This window comes from Ziziphus jujuba, chromosome 4 (genome assembly GCF_031755915.1).
Source record: "Ziziphus jujuba cultivar Dongzao chromosome 4, ASM3175591v1".
NCBI classification, from domain to species: domain Eukaryota; kingdom Viridiplantae; phylum Streptophyta; class Magnoliopsida; order Rosales; family Rhamnaceae; genus Ziziphus; species Ziziphus jujuba.
In genome coordinates, this window is record NC_083382.1 from 23,258,092 (window position 1) to 23,272,908 (window position 14,817).

Below are 14,817 nucleotides of genomic sequence, written 5' to 3' on the forward strand. Positions count from 1 at the left end.
TCAATGAAACTTATTCTAATTTTAGATTCATGTAGAATAATTAAATCACATCAAGCTAATAATAAGAGCAAAAAAAACTTTTCTTGAACACAGTAACAAAAACAAATGAGGAACTAAGGATGAGTGGCATAAATCAAAGGCACTTGTCTTAATTTATATCTAATTGTTTTTTTCCTCTGAACCTTTTGTCTTTACGCGCGAAGTTAAATTACAATCTGATTTTCTTTTCTTTTTCACGTTTTGTATTTATATATATATATATATATCTCTTTCACTGTGAACATATATATATATATATATGTATATAAGCCAGGTATTTACCAAATACAAAAATAAATAAATAGTATATAAGTCAGGTTAAATAATTGCATCCCAAACCTTCTTCTCTTACTTTTTTCACAACTTGGAAATCAACCTAAAATAAAAATCATTCTCAAAAAAACATCACCACCATGTCAATCGTCATGAGCATATCACCTCCACCACCATCCGCCTCTTCGTCGTCTTCGTCTTCATCGCCGTTGGCATCGCCACCAACACCTTCTTCAGTACCATCCCCGGCATCATTGCCGGTCCGTACAATCCCAGGAAGCTACGGTTGGCCGTTGATCGGATCCATTCCGGATCGACTGGACTACTTCTGGTTCCAAGGCCCCGAAACATTCTTCAAGAAACGACTGGACAAGTACAAGAGCACGGTGTTCCGCACAAACATACCTCCTTCTTTCCCATTCTTCTTCAACGTCAACCCCCAAGTCATAGCTGTTCTGGACTGCAAGTCCTTCTCGCATATGTTCGATATGGATTTGGTGGAGAAGAAGAACGTACTTGTTGGGGATTTCATGCCCAGTGTCAAGTTCACTGGTGATATCAGAGTCGGAGCTTATCTAGACCCCTCCGAGCCACAACACTCTAAGGTACACTGTATCTGTTTCTCTATATATGAACATTTTCCCAAATTGGTTCTTGTTATTTGTTTATCTTTTACTGGTTGAATTTTGAGTTGGGTTTTGCTTGGATTTGCGTATTTTATTACAAAATAAGATAAAATTATCGTTATTAGTTGTTTGAAAAGAATAGATAATTTTCTTTCCCTTTTTTTTTTTTTTTTTGGGGGTAGTTTCAATATTTTATTAATTGTTCTTTAAAAAAAAAAAAAAAAAAAAAAGCAGAAGAAAACAAGAAACAGTACCAATTATATCTAGATATTTTGCTATGAAAATTTTTGTTACTTTAAAAGGTCCAAAAATGGTGTTCTAAAAGTGTAAACATGGTGGATTTTGGATTGAAATTTTGAAAAATCTGTTTGGTGGGTTGTCTTTGTTTTGATGAGAAAAATAGAATGAAGAACGTTAATTTGGTTAGAGAAAGTGAAAGTGACACTGTAATTCATGAGCTCCACAGAAATGTGCATGTCTAAAACAATCAAAACATTATCCCAGTGACTTTCTTGAGGGAAATAGATAGGGGTATAAGTAAGACAAAACACCTATTGAAAGAAAAACGTGGATGGTCCCCGAGGAAAGTGTGAATGGTCTTAAGGAGCGGGCAACAGCTAGGGACTAGGGTAAAGGTTTCAAATTTAGATTTGAAATTTCCCCACAATTTGCGTCGGTCTTTGTCATGATCCAACACTCTTCCTTTCAACAACCATGCAATCAAAGTTTCTGCGGAATAAGATTCTGAGTTCTTTGAGGAAACCTGTCCCCTTCTGATTTTCTATTTCACCCACAATCTATTGACACTTTTCACTACAATATTTATTTTATTTTTCCCTGATATGGCAAGTGAATTTTCTTGGCTACAATTTAATGTGTTCCAGTTTAATTTTACTTTTATTATCTTATTAATTTTTGTTGGACAAAATAGCTAGTAAAACATTGTTTGAAAGTTGAAATTCTTACCCATATAAGATGATCACCAAAAAGAAAGAAAAACTAATATGGCACATACATATATAAATGAGGGCAGGTGAAGAACTTCGCTATGGATATCCTGAAACAAAGCTCCAAGACATGGTGCCAAGAACTCATGTCCAGCCTTTCCACCTTGTGGGACACCATAGAAGCCGATCTCTCCAACAATTCTTCAGCTTCAATCTTATTCCCACTCCAGCAATTCATATTTACATTCCTCACCAAATGCCTAATTGGTGCAGACCCTTCAATCTCACCGGAAATTGCTACCTCTGGCTACGCCATGCTCGACCGTTGGCTTGCTCTTCAGCTCCTACCCACCGTCAAAATCGGCATCCTTCAACCTCTAGAAGAAATTTTCCTCCATTCCTTTGCCTACCCATTTTTCCTCGTTAGCGGAGATTACAGAAAACTCTACGAATTTGTAGAACAAAATGGTAAAACAGACTTTTGATTTTTAACTGTTTTGGATTTTTGGTTTTGGGTTTTTCATAATTTTCTTTTATTTTGTTTCTGTAAAAGAAAATAAATAAATAAATAAATAAAAATATGCAGGTAAAGAAGTGTTGCAAAGAGGGAAAACCGAGTTCGGACTGAGTAAAGAAGAGTCGATTCACAACCTTCTTTTCGTTCTGGGTTTCAACGCGTTTGGCGGTTTCTCGGTTCATCTACCGAGTTTAATCAATACCATAGCGAGTGACACGTCCGGGTTACAGCAAAGAATCGTTCAAGAAGTCAGATCAAATGGCGGGTCGACTCTGAGTTTCGACTCGGTTAGGGAAATGGATCTGGTTCAATCGGTTGTGTACGAGACTCTCCGGCTCAACCCGCCGGTTCCCCTCCAATTCGCCCGAGCCAGGAAAGATTTCAAAATCAGCTCGCACGACTCGGCCTACGAAATCAAGAAGGGTGAGTTATTATGTGGGTATCAGCCTCTGGTTATGAAAGATCCGAAAATCTTTTCAGAACCGGAGTCTTTCAAACCGGACCGGTTCAAGGATAACAAAGAGTTGCTGAATTACCTGTACTGGTCTAACGGACCGCAGACCGGTTCACCGAGCGAGTCAAACAAACAGTGTGCGGCTAAGGACTATGTGACTCTCACGGCTTGTTTGTTCGTTGCTTACCTGTTTCGCAGGTACGATTCGATCACTGGAAGCTCAACATCAATCACAGCCGTTGAGAAGGCTAAAAAATGAGATGGATATGATCATAGCCGTTGGAGATGCGTGGGGATGAGGGTTTAATCTGGCTTTTCTCGTTTATAAATTTCGTCTCTATTAGAAATGGAGAAATATGGGTCCCACGGATTCATGATTAAAGTGAAATGGACGATGGATAATTTATGATAGGATATAAGGGAGCTATCTTTTTCAATTGCTGTGATAATTGACATAGTTGGTCCACGTTCACATGGTTATACTGCAGGCTTTATTCGGGGAATTTTAAGTTCACCGTTAGGTGTTCTTATATAACAGCATCTCCAATCACATAACAATCTATTTTATTATTATAATATTAAAATAGATGAGAATTTTTCAAATTATAAATATTATTTTGTTATTGATATTTTTAAAATTTAATATTGATATGAATTTTTTAATAATAAATATTAATATTAATATTAAATTTTAAAATAAATTGACCAATAAAATATATTAAAATATAGTAATGAAAAATATAAAAAAATCATTTAATTAAATGTTAGAAATTTTGGATATACGAGTTTTTATCTTTTAATAATTAAAAATTAAAACTATATTAATAAATGATGTGAATCCCATAAACTTTTTTAATGCTGATAAATTTTGCAATGTGCCATTTAGATATGTCAAAACACACACTCATGTCAAAATTTGGTAATGCAATGACAATTTGCAATATCATTGGAAAGCAATGCTCTGAGTTTTTGAGCTCTTCAATGACACATTAGCAGTGGATACCACTATAATAAAATTAATGGAGTCTACATATGACACTAACATTAGCACTTATTATTAGAAAATATATGCTAATATCAAAATTTAGAAATACTAAAGGTCAAATATCAAAAGCTTATTGTTAAATATGTGAGAAGGTTTGATATACCGGGTGTACACCTTCATGTATCAGTATAACTGAGGGTGTAGACCAATGTATGTACAACTGGTGTATCGAAGGTTTTTTGGCTCAAATAATTTTCATACAAGGCAAGCCATTGCAAAGAAATTTTAAGCCCCAACAATCTCTAATAATTTGATTCGATATCTTAACCTCACTTAATTATTGTTATCATCGTAATAATCTCCAAGCCCACATCTTTGGGCATGCAATACCAAAATCATAATAATCTCCAGAGATTCATGCGTGAAAACTTGGTTAGACTTTTCGGGGAAATCAATGTGTTCGCTTTGCAATGGCATTAACATTATATTAAAAACATTAATAAATTTATAGCAAAATTTACACATTATTAAAGTTATGCTCTTCTTCCATCTGCGCGCACATTTATGATATAGAAAATGGAAATAAAGAGGTTCCAAGATTCAAGAATGCATCTGATAGCTAGTTTGATATTTATTATATGTTTATGGTGTTGATTCTGTTCTTCTTTTTTATTTGAGAGATTAAACATATAAATAATTTTTATTTTTTTTAATATATAAATAATTATAGTCATTTATAATGACAAAAAAAAAATGTTTATCAAAATAAAAATCTCATTTATAAATATTTTGAAATTGTTTTTAAATTAGGTGTTTTTTTCCCCCCTTAATCATGTACTGGTATTTAAGTTATAAGTCTCAACTAATTTTCAAACCACTCAATTATATACATCTAAAGTAAAATCTTTAAAAATATATCTATAAAAAGGAGGAAGAAAACCAAAAACCATTAATATAAAAGTTACCAAATGAGAGGCTAACGATCTAGCTGTTGCAGACACTGATTGTTCTACCACATCATCAGATGTCCAAGATAGATAAGAAGATTTGGTGCCTCTAATATTGTTGTTATAGTATACGACATATAGAAGTCTTCGTACAATGTAAATATATTTCAAGTTTTAATATGATGTAATTATAAATACTTAAAACAACCAAGTTTAGTAATATGAGAGTAAGCCAGCCCAATTCACTTGCTATCGAGGATTCAAAAGAGCATAGGAAGTTAATTCAAACCTGATGCATGTTACAACATTGATATGAAGAACAACAATTTCATTATAAAAAGTTCTGTAAAAACATCAACACATTCAAAAATGCTAATACCAAAAACCATGGTGATGCCAAATAGCAAGGCCAAGGAATTCAGTAATAAATATTACATTTTCACACTAACCAATAATGTCTATTTTCTCACTCTTACAAGTAGGATTTTCAAATAGAATGTTGAGAAATGAGAAGAGCAGGTGTTCTTGCAAAACTTGACTGCTTTTAAAAGGCTAGATAATGATAACAAGGGTTTCTATACCTATAACTATTGATGATAACAAATAACTCTAAGTGGGCGAAGAGGGAAATCATATTCATGATATAGTGACATCGCTAAGATCGACGGCAATGACCATGATTCAGAACAATAGCCTTCGGCTGTTCTGTAAACGTAATGATGCATCCTTTTAAACTGTCTGGAGATTCCCTTGCGTCTGAACATGAGACTTGGCAACTCCTTCTTTCCATCCTTTCTGACGAGCCCTGGATTCCCACAGTGCTGTTAGTCTCTTTTGTGCAGCTAATGCTGTTTCGGATTTCTCCCTTGCTTCTTCGCATGTTTCCATCCCTGAATTGCACTTATCTGCTTCCTTTAGGTACTGGGATGTGACTTTCTTAGCCTCTAGCAGAGCCATGTCTGCACGTCTCTGATTCTCCAAAGCTTCAGCTTCCCGTATCTTCAGTTCCTCTGCCAATAACTCTGCAAAGTTCTTCTCAGTGTCTTCACTCACTTCTGGGTCATGCTTTGCACAATCTGCATGCGATGGAAAATGCAAAAATTAGAAGAAACTACCCAATCTGAAACACTCAATATAATAGTCAAAATACAGATCCACCTCCCATAATAATCAAGCCAACCAGGTTTTGTGATTTCCCTGGTAATTTCACAACCACATACAAATGTATGTTATACAAGCAAAATGAGAATAAGTACATACTTAAATGGATAAGGATATCCCGGCTTGAGATATGTATCTTAAAGACATTATTTAAGGCAAAATTTAATTGCAAATCTGTTAAAATATTTTACATGGTAAAATAAGCAACCCCTTGCATAAGCAACTTGTTAAATTGATATCCGGGCTTGAGATATGTGTCTCAAACACATTAGCATAACCTTTTCAGGCAAATTTTTATTAAGACTGTGTTAGAATATTTTAAATGGTAAAATAAGCAACTTCCAATATCCCTCTCCACCTCTTCCCCAATCCATAACCACTAAATTAACTGCTACATACAGGGAAGTGGGATAGAGGCTAGAAAAATTCCGAATCATATTCATATTCATGGTACTTATTACTAATCAGTAAGTAGCTCAATCCACACCTAACTATAAACTTTTGTGGAAACTGATGAAGGGGGAGGGTGGGAGGTTAGGCTCAGTTAACAAGTGGAAAAAGTTACAACCTGAGGTAGTATTACAATATAAACTCAAAACCACGTATGATCTTTTACAAAACAGGGAGATTATAAACGATCATATTCATGCATGTGAGATGGACCAAATTTAGGCAAATATTCAAAGTAAATGACATCAAATCTACATCAACATATACAGGCAAATTACGATAAAGAAACTAACCTGCAAATGAGGTGTTGCTCAATCCTGCAGACAGAACAAGAGAAGTACACATTTCAGCATTATGCCAACCAAAAATTGGATCCAGAATACTTAAAACATATCAGTCAGCTAACCAGGTAATAAGAAGCCATGCAAACAGCAAAACCACATTGCAAGTTGCGATATTATAGTGGACATCTAAATTGAGACTTCATTCTCAAAATCTAGATCCTAAGCATTTGGAAATTTAGGATTGGTTTTCTCAAGTTAAAACCAAATTGGATTAAAGTCTGTGCTACACGCTTCAGTTTCAATCCTTGAGGCATAAAGCAAAACAAAACCCAGAAGGGAATAGACCCAGTACTCGAATTGATGCATCAGACTCTAATCTCAACTGGGTAAGCCCTGACCCCACCTAAAATTGATCGATTTCATGATTAACTCAGTAATCATGACAGCAAAGAAATAAACACCCACCAGCGGGATCAAGATCTAAGCCAAATCAGAGTTCGAATACAAGCCAAAAATTTACTCCAAGAATGGTAAAATTCCAAACTAGGACTGAATCCAAGGAAAGTGGTAATAGATCCAATCCGATCTGGTAATAAAAAGAAAAAAATCTAAAAAAAAAAAATAACAAAAAAAGTTAAAAAGAAAAAGAAGAAAGTAACGGATCATGGGTTTTGAACGAAAAGGGTATACATAATTACCAAGCGGGATAGAGAGGATAGGCTGAGAAGAGCAATCGCAGACGCAAGAAGGGCAAGAAGAAGAAGAGCGGCTAACGGCGGCCAAGCCTTCCATGAAATGCCAGTAAAGGGGAGGACCCAGAATGTAGCCAGCTATGCACATGGCGATAACTGCCAAGCCAGCCTTCAAAACTGCGGGACGACATAAACCCACCGAGGTATGGGTCATCGCCATGTCCACCGCCTTCGTATGTATGTATCTCTCTGAGAGCTTATGGAATCGGCGTTGTGAAAAGTTTTACGGTTTATGTGGGTCAAGACTGGTAGAGAGAAAGTGGAGAATTTAGGGGGAGTGAGGTGAGAGAGCTTGTTTTGTTTGGTGTGATAATTTTTAATGGGAATGGGAAGCAGAATGGAATCTGCGAAAACGAGTGGGAAATTGGGTGTTCCTCCACTGCACCACCCAGACTCTTCTTTTTTTTTTTATTTGACAAATTATTTTTCCTTTCCCTGTTAAACGGTTTTTGCTTTTCACAGCAATTGTTTACACTAATAATAATAATAAACTCTTCCATTTATTTATTTTTTTTTTTGGCCAAAAAAAAAAAAAAACTATTCTATTTGTTTTACAATTTTTTATGCCTCTACATAAGTAATTTTTCGTTTTTTTTTTTTTCCTTTTGCATGAAATTTTAAATTTCTTTTGTCTTACATTGTATTTTGAAATAAGAAACTTGAAGTGGAATCATTATAAGAGGATGACTGACTTTTTACCATCTAAAAGGACTTTTTTTTTTTTAAAGTAATTTTTGTTTGAAGTTACTTTATAACTAAATATAAGATCAACTAATTCTAAGTACATATATAAGATAAAAAGTATAAAATAAAATAAAAAAGTTATCAGATAATTCTAGCACAATAACATAAGATTTCACAAAAGAAGAAAAAAAAAAGAAAAAGAAAAAAAAAGGACTGTAATGGCAAAGCTGCTGTTTTCAAGTATGAATCTCCAGTTATTCAAAAAACTATGGATCTCGAATGAGCTCTTCCTTTATCAATATTATTATTAGTATTATTATAATTATTAATGGCAACTTACTTTCCTTCAATTTTTACTTTTCTATTAAATATTTGGTTTTGTAATTAAAAATGGTTATATAGGTTCCAAAAAGATAAGTTAGGTGGGTTTTAACACCGTATATTCTTTTATTAATTAATTTTTAAATTATAATTAAAATTAAAAAATAATCAAATATAGATTTGGTGGTATATTAAAATATTATTTAAAAAAAATAATTTTTTTGAAATTTAATAATTAATAAATATAATTTTAATTTTTTAATTTTTTATATAATTTAAAAGTGAATAAAAATCTTTTGATAGTAATTTTAATTTAAAATCTTAATTTGAATATGATAATATATATATATATATATAGTTATGTTATAAAGAGGAAACTTATCTACTTCGCTACATGAGCAACCAATCATAAAGATTTTATTATCTTTCATGTAATTTAAGTATTAATCAAGTATATACACCAAAAATTTATGAGTATACACTATAATTTATGAAAATTATATGAAATAAAAAAGAAAAAAAGTTTACTATTTAAAGCTCGTACTATAGAGTAGGGGTAGACAAATACCAAATTAGACCAACCAAATCAACATATTTGATTTGGTTTGGATTGGTTTTAATTTATTAATTGGTTTGGTTCGGTTAAATATATAAAAAAATCGAAACGGTTGGTTCGGATTACGGATTGAATAAAATTTTATCCAATCCAACCCGCACCAAACCAGTAATCAATTAAACTAATATTTTATTTTACTTTTATATATAAATATAGTATATAATTATAAAATAAAACTATTATTTTATTTACTGTGAGAATATGATTGAGGAGTATGGAAGAAGACTTTTTAAAATAATTTTCACTTTTATGGATTGTTAATTTATTTTGAAATTTAAGATTTCAAATATGAGTTGTATTCTATTTAATAATTAATAATGGTTTTAAATTTGTTATAGAATTTATTTATTGGTGTATGATGTATTTGTAAGATTAGGTTATAGTTGTAGATTTATATTGTAGTTGTATGATTTTATGTTGTATTATTTAACTTGTATTGCAGTCATATGGTTTTATGTCGTATTGTAGTTAATAGTTAGTTTATTTGGTATTTTTGCTAGGTGAATGTATGTTAAAAATTTTTAATTTAGATAATAGCTTGAAAAATATACTTAATTCAAAATATAATGCATGAATATGATTGAAGATTGATAAATAAAAATGTCGAAAAAAACTTTATACAAGTTTGAGCCCAATGTATACAATTTCTATATCAAAATAGCATAAATAAAAAATTTTGGCCGAGGCCTAATATCAGGCTCAAACCGTTAACCCAATCCAAATCGACTAATGACCATCGGTTTGGTTCGGTTTTGGGTTGAACGTACTGGTCGGTTCTGTTCGGTTTCCTACCTAACCCAAACCAAGTTGGTCGGTTCGGTTTAAAAATGCCCATAAAACCGAACCAACCCGCATTGATGAGGACATGACCAGGAGCATCCTAAGATGGAGTCCAAAGTCACTTCAAATCTCTATGAGACCAATAACCAGGGTACGAGCAAAAAGGTTTAAAGAAGCACTAAATGGCTTAATCCATGAGGTGTTCACATCCCAAGGAAGCAAGTTTATTACTGAAGATGAACCAAAATTGATCCATATGATTGGAACGGTGAATGCCAACATGAAAAAGTGCCTAACGCATGGAATCCAACAATATGGTGATGTGGCATCATATGGTGACATGGCACTTTTGCCACGTGAAGAGTAATATGAGCTTATATGGCATTCAATTAAGTTTGGCCGAATTTTATAACTAGAAAACATTACTTTTTTTTTATTTATGTCTTAATTGGATTTTGGCATGTTGCCTATTTACTTTCCTAATTTAGTTTTATTAGGTTTTTAATTTACTTTCCTAATTTTATTATAGTTAAATTGGTCAAAGAATTAAAGGCCATTCAAATTAGGAAATTAGAAGCCACATTAGGTTTCCTAAACCTAAATAAATTAGATTTCCTAAACCTAACCCAATTAGGTTTCCTAAACCTAAATTTTGGCCACTTTTATGTTTAGCAAATTTAGGAAAGTTTTGTAATTTATTTTGCCTATTTAAAGGCATTTAAGTCATGAATAAAAATCATATTACAATTTTGATTCAAAGTGAGAGTGACTCTCTTGGTTCTCTAAGAACTATATCGAACTTTTCAAGTTTTGCTTGGGGAGTTCAAATTCGACTTATCAATGGGTTATTCCGCACCCTATTGTGGCGTCTTCATCGTACCAAGATTCTTACCTCAAATATAGGTAACGGGTCGAGGTCTTCCATTAATAACTTGTAATTAGATCGTCCAATTCAATCTTTATTACGGGTTTAGAGACAGGTCGTTCTAGGTTCGTATCAATTTGGTATCAAAGCCAGTTTCTAATTACAGGTTTGATCTATCTATCTTTGTCGTCATTATTTTTTTTTTCTTTGTTCTTCATTTTCTTTGATTTCTTTGGTTGTCTCATCCGTTTGGTGATTTGTTTTTCTTTGCATCTTTTCTTTTGTTTGTTTTTCTTCATTCTTCTATTCTTCCAATCATACCAAAACCGAACGAACATAGTTCCAAAAAAAATAATAATAATAATAAAAATAAAAAAATAACTGAATTTGTTTTCACACCCTTGAGGTCGACGGATTGGTTTATTTTCATTGAAGTTTGGTGCGATTGGGATTACTTTAGTTTGATAAAGATTGTTCTTGTTGAAAAAAAAAAAAAAAGAGTACAAAATTCATTCTTAAATTTTTTCTTGTTTTTGTGGTTTGTGGCATTGAATTATTGAGACTTCAAGAGAAAACAGGTAGTGAAAAATTTTTTTTGGATGATTTGAGAAGCACCAAAACAAGCCAAAATCAATACTGTAAAAAAAGATCTATTTGGATTGTTACTTGCTAGTTTGATTTAGTTTGAAATTAGTTTGTAAAGAACCAAATAGAATTACTAGAGTGGTAAAAGGCAAGAGAGGTGAGAATTATTGAGGGTAAAAGCCGAAATATAACTAGAGTGCAAACATAAGTGAATTGAGACTTTAAATTTGAGCTAAACACGTGAAGGAGTGTTGTGAGGTTCTTTTTACTAACAAGTTTTGCAGAAAAATCATATCACAAGACCAAAGCAAAGAAAGCATGGATGAAACTCCAGGTGTGGCTGATCCAAAGTTATACATTCAAGCCATGGTGGGAGAACTTTAAAAAGCACTACGGTTGGAGATGGGGTAGATCCATGAGAGGTTGGATATGATGGAATCATCAATCCAAACACCGCAACAATGACCTCCACAAAGGTTTGCTCATGGACGTGATAGAAGAAGAAATACTCCAAGAAGGGAAGATTAGGAACGAGTGGGAGATGACTATAAGGAAGAAGAAAACATTGGTTCGGGAACCAATCAATTCCGTGGGAGAGAGAGAATAGACCGAGGTAATGACTATAGAGGAATTAAGATGAAAATACCATCATTCCAAGGTAAAAGTGATCCAGAAGCTTATCTTGAGTGGGAGAAGAGGATTGAGATGGTATTCGATTGTCAGAACTATTCAGAAGTTAAAAAGGTTAAATTAGTTGCTGTTGAATTCACGGACCTATTGGATGGTGAGACAAAGAGACACTTTCTAGGAGGTGAGCAGGACAAAGACCTATAGATACATAGGAGGAGATGAAGGCTTTGATAAGGAAGCAATTAGTACCTAGCCATTACTATTGGAGCATCTATCAGAAGCTTCAAAGTTTGTCTCAAGGAAGTAGGAGTGTAGATGACTATTATAAGGACATGGAGATTCTTATGATGAGGGCTAATGTTGAGGAATATAGGTAGGCTACTATGGCAGGTTTCTTGGCCGATTTGAATAAGAAAATAGCCAATCAAGCGGATTTACATCATTATGTGGAGATTGAGGAGATGTTGCACATGACCATCAAAATAGAACAACAACTCAAGAAGAGGGGTACCACAAGATTTAGTATTGCTCGAGACACTTGGAAAGCAAGCCCATCTACATGGAAACCCAATCTGCCCAAGTTTGAAGAAAAAGCCACCTCATAGTCTAAATTCAAAGCTAAGGCCGAATCATCCTCATCCAAGCAAGTAAGTAAAGCAGATTCATCTTCAACTAGAAATCGAGATATCATGTGCTTTAAATGTCAAGGTAGGGGTCATATTGCAAGTCAATGTCCAAATAAGGGGTCATGGTAATTTGGAAAAGTGGAGACATTGAAATTGAAGAGGAAGAGTCAGACAATGAATCCATGCCACCATTGGAGGACGTTGGTGATGAAGATGAAGAAGATTACAAGTATCGAGTTGGTGAGGACTTATCATTGGTTACTAGAAGAGCTCTAACTATATACAAAGATGAGAAGAAAGTGCAAAGTCAAGGATAAGGTATGTAATATGATTATTGATGGTGGGAGTTGTACTAATGTTGCTAATGTTACTATAGTTGAAAAGCTAGGTTTACCCACTATGAAGCATCCAGAACCATATAAGCTACAATGGCTTAATGATTGTGGAAAGCTGAAGGTGAATAGGCAAGTGAAGATTGCTTTCTCTATTGGTGATTATGAAGATGAGATTATTTGTGATGTGATACCAATGCAAGCTGGTCATTTGCTTTTGGGATGTTCGTGGCAATTTGATAAAGATACAACCCATCTTGGTCGTACTAATAAGATTGTCTTCAATTTCAAGGGTAAACGAGTGGTGCTTATACCAATGACTCCTAAATAGATTTTTGATGATCAATTGGCATTAGAAAAGAGGAGAGAAGCTGAACAACAACAAAATCAAGTTGTCTCCAACAATCAAGAGAAGAAAAAGAGTGGTGAGGCTGAAAGTGAGAGTGACTTTCTTGGTTCTCTAAAAACTATATCGAACTTTTCAAGTTTTGCTTGTGGAGTTCAAATTCGACTTATCAATAGGTTATTCTGCACCTTATTGTGGTGTCTTCACCATAACAAGGTTCTTACCTCAAATATAGGTAACGGGTCGAGGTCTTCCATTGATAACTTGTAATTAGACGGTCCAGTTTAATCATTGATAACTTGTAATTAGACGGTCCAATCCTTGATAACTTGTAATTAGACGGTCCAGTTTAATCTTTGTTACGGTTTAGAGACAGGTCGCTTTAGACCTCGACCCGTTACCTATATTTGAGGTAAAAATCTTGGTATGGTGAAGATGCCACAATAGGGTGCGGAATAACCTATTGATAAGTCGAATTTAAACTCCACAAGCAAACCTTGAAAAGTTCGATATAGTTCTTATAGAACTAAGAGAGTCACTCTTACTTTGAATCAAAATTGTAATCTGATTTTTATTCATGACTTATGTGCCTTTAAATAGGCAAAATAAATTATAAAGCTTTCCTAAATTTGCTAAACATAAAGGTGGTCGAAATTTAGGTTTAGAAAACCTAATTTAGTTAGGTTTAGGAAACCTAATTTATTTAGGTTTAGAAAATCTAATGTAGCTTTTAGTTTCCTAATTTGAATGACCTTTAATTCTTTGACCAATTCAATTCTAATAAAATTAGGAAAGTAAATTAAAAACCTAATAAAACTAAATTAGGAAAGTAAATAGGCAATATGCCAAAATCCAATTAAGACATAAATAAAAAAAAAGTAATGTTTCCTAATTATAAAATTTGGCCAAGCTTAATTGAATGCCATATAAGCACATATCACCCTCCGCTTGGCAAAAGTGCCATGTCACCATATGATGTCACATTAGCATTCATGTCATTAAAACACGCCACATCACCATATTATTGGATTCCATGCGTTAGGCGCTCTTTCATGTTGGCATCCATCATTCCAATCATATGGACCAATTAGGATTCATCTTCAGTAATAAACTTGCTTCCTTGGGATGTGAACACCTTCTGGATTAAACCATTTAGTGTTTCTTTAAACATTTTTGCTTGTGTCCTGGTTATTGATCCAGTAGAAATTTGAAATGGCTTTGGACTCCATATTGGGATGCTCCTGATCATGTCCTCATCACGCACCGAGTTCACCCCTACTATAGAGTGAATCGGTATTTAACAGCATTTTTATGTACATATATATATATATATATATATTTATGATATAACTGTGTATATATATATACATGATATAATAGTCAGTTTAAAGATGTATTTAGTATTTAATGTTTTATATAAATTTAATAAAATATTAAAATAGTTAAAATGAATTTTATCATACTCATATTAATTTTAAATATATTTTTAAATTTAACGGTTTAAAAAATCTAAATACCGTGTATAGTAAGAAATTGATTATATGATATAAATTTTATTTTGCAAATTGTTTCTCAAATCAAGCGTTTTAACAACTCT

At 33.2% G+C, this 14,817-nt stretch overlaps 2 protein-coding genes across 2 annotated transcripts; one reads left to right on the plus strand and one right to left on the minus strand.

The window, feature by feature from the left end:
- The first annotated feature begins 322 nt into the window (after positions 1-322).
- Positions 323-3,336, plus strand: LOC107417122 (fatty acid hydroperoxide lyase, chloroplastic). Its single transcript, XM_016025691.4, has 3 exons — positions 323-917; positions 1,972-2,353; positions 2,472-3,336. Exons 1-3 carry the CDS (start codon positions 453-455, stop codon positions 3,113-3,115), a joined length of 1,491 nt encoding a protein of 496 aa, XP_015881177.3. The 5' UTR covers positions 323-452; the 3' UTR covers positions 3,116-3,336.
- A 1,765-nt stretch (positions 3,337-5,101) lies between these two features.
- On the minus strand, positions 5,102-7,875 carry LOC107417096 (uncharacterized). The gene is made up of 3 exons (XM_016025658.4): positions 7,382-7,875; positions 6,693-6,716; positions 5,102-5,864 (listed from the first exon to the last, which is right to left on the minus strand). Exons 1-3 carry the CDS (start codon positions 7,593-7,595, stop codon positions 5,518-5,520), a joined length of 585 nt encoding a protein of 194 aa, XP_015881144.1. The 5' UTR covers positions 7,596-7,875; the 3' UTR covers positions 5,102-5,517.
- Positions 7,876-14,817: the final 6,942 nt, after the last annotated feature.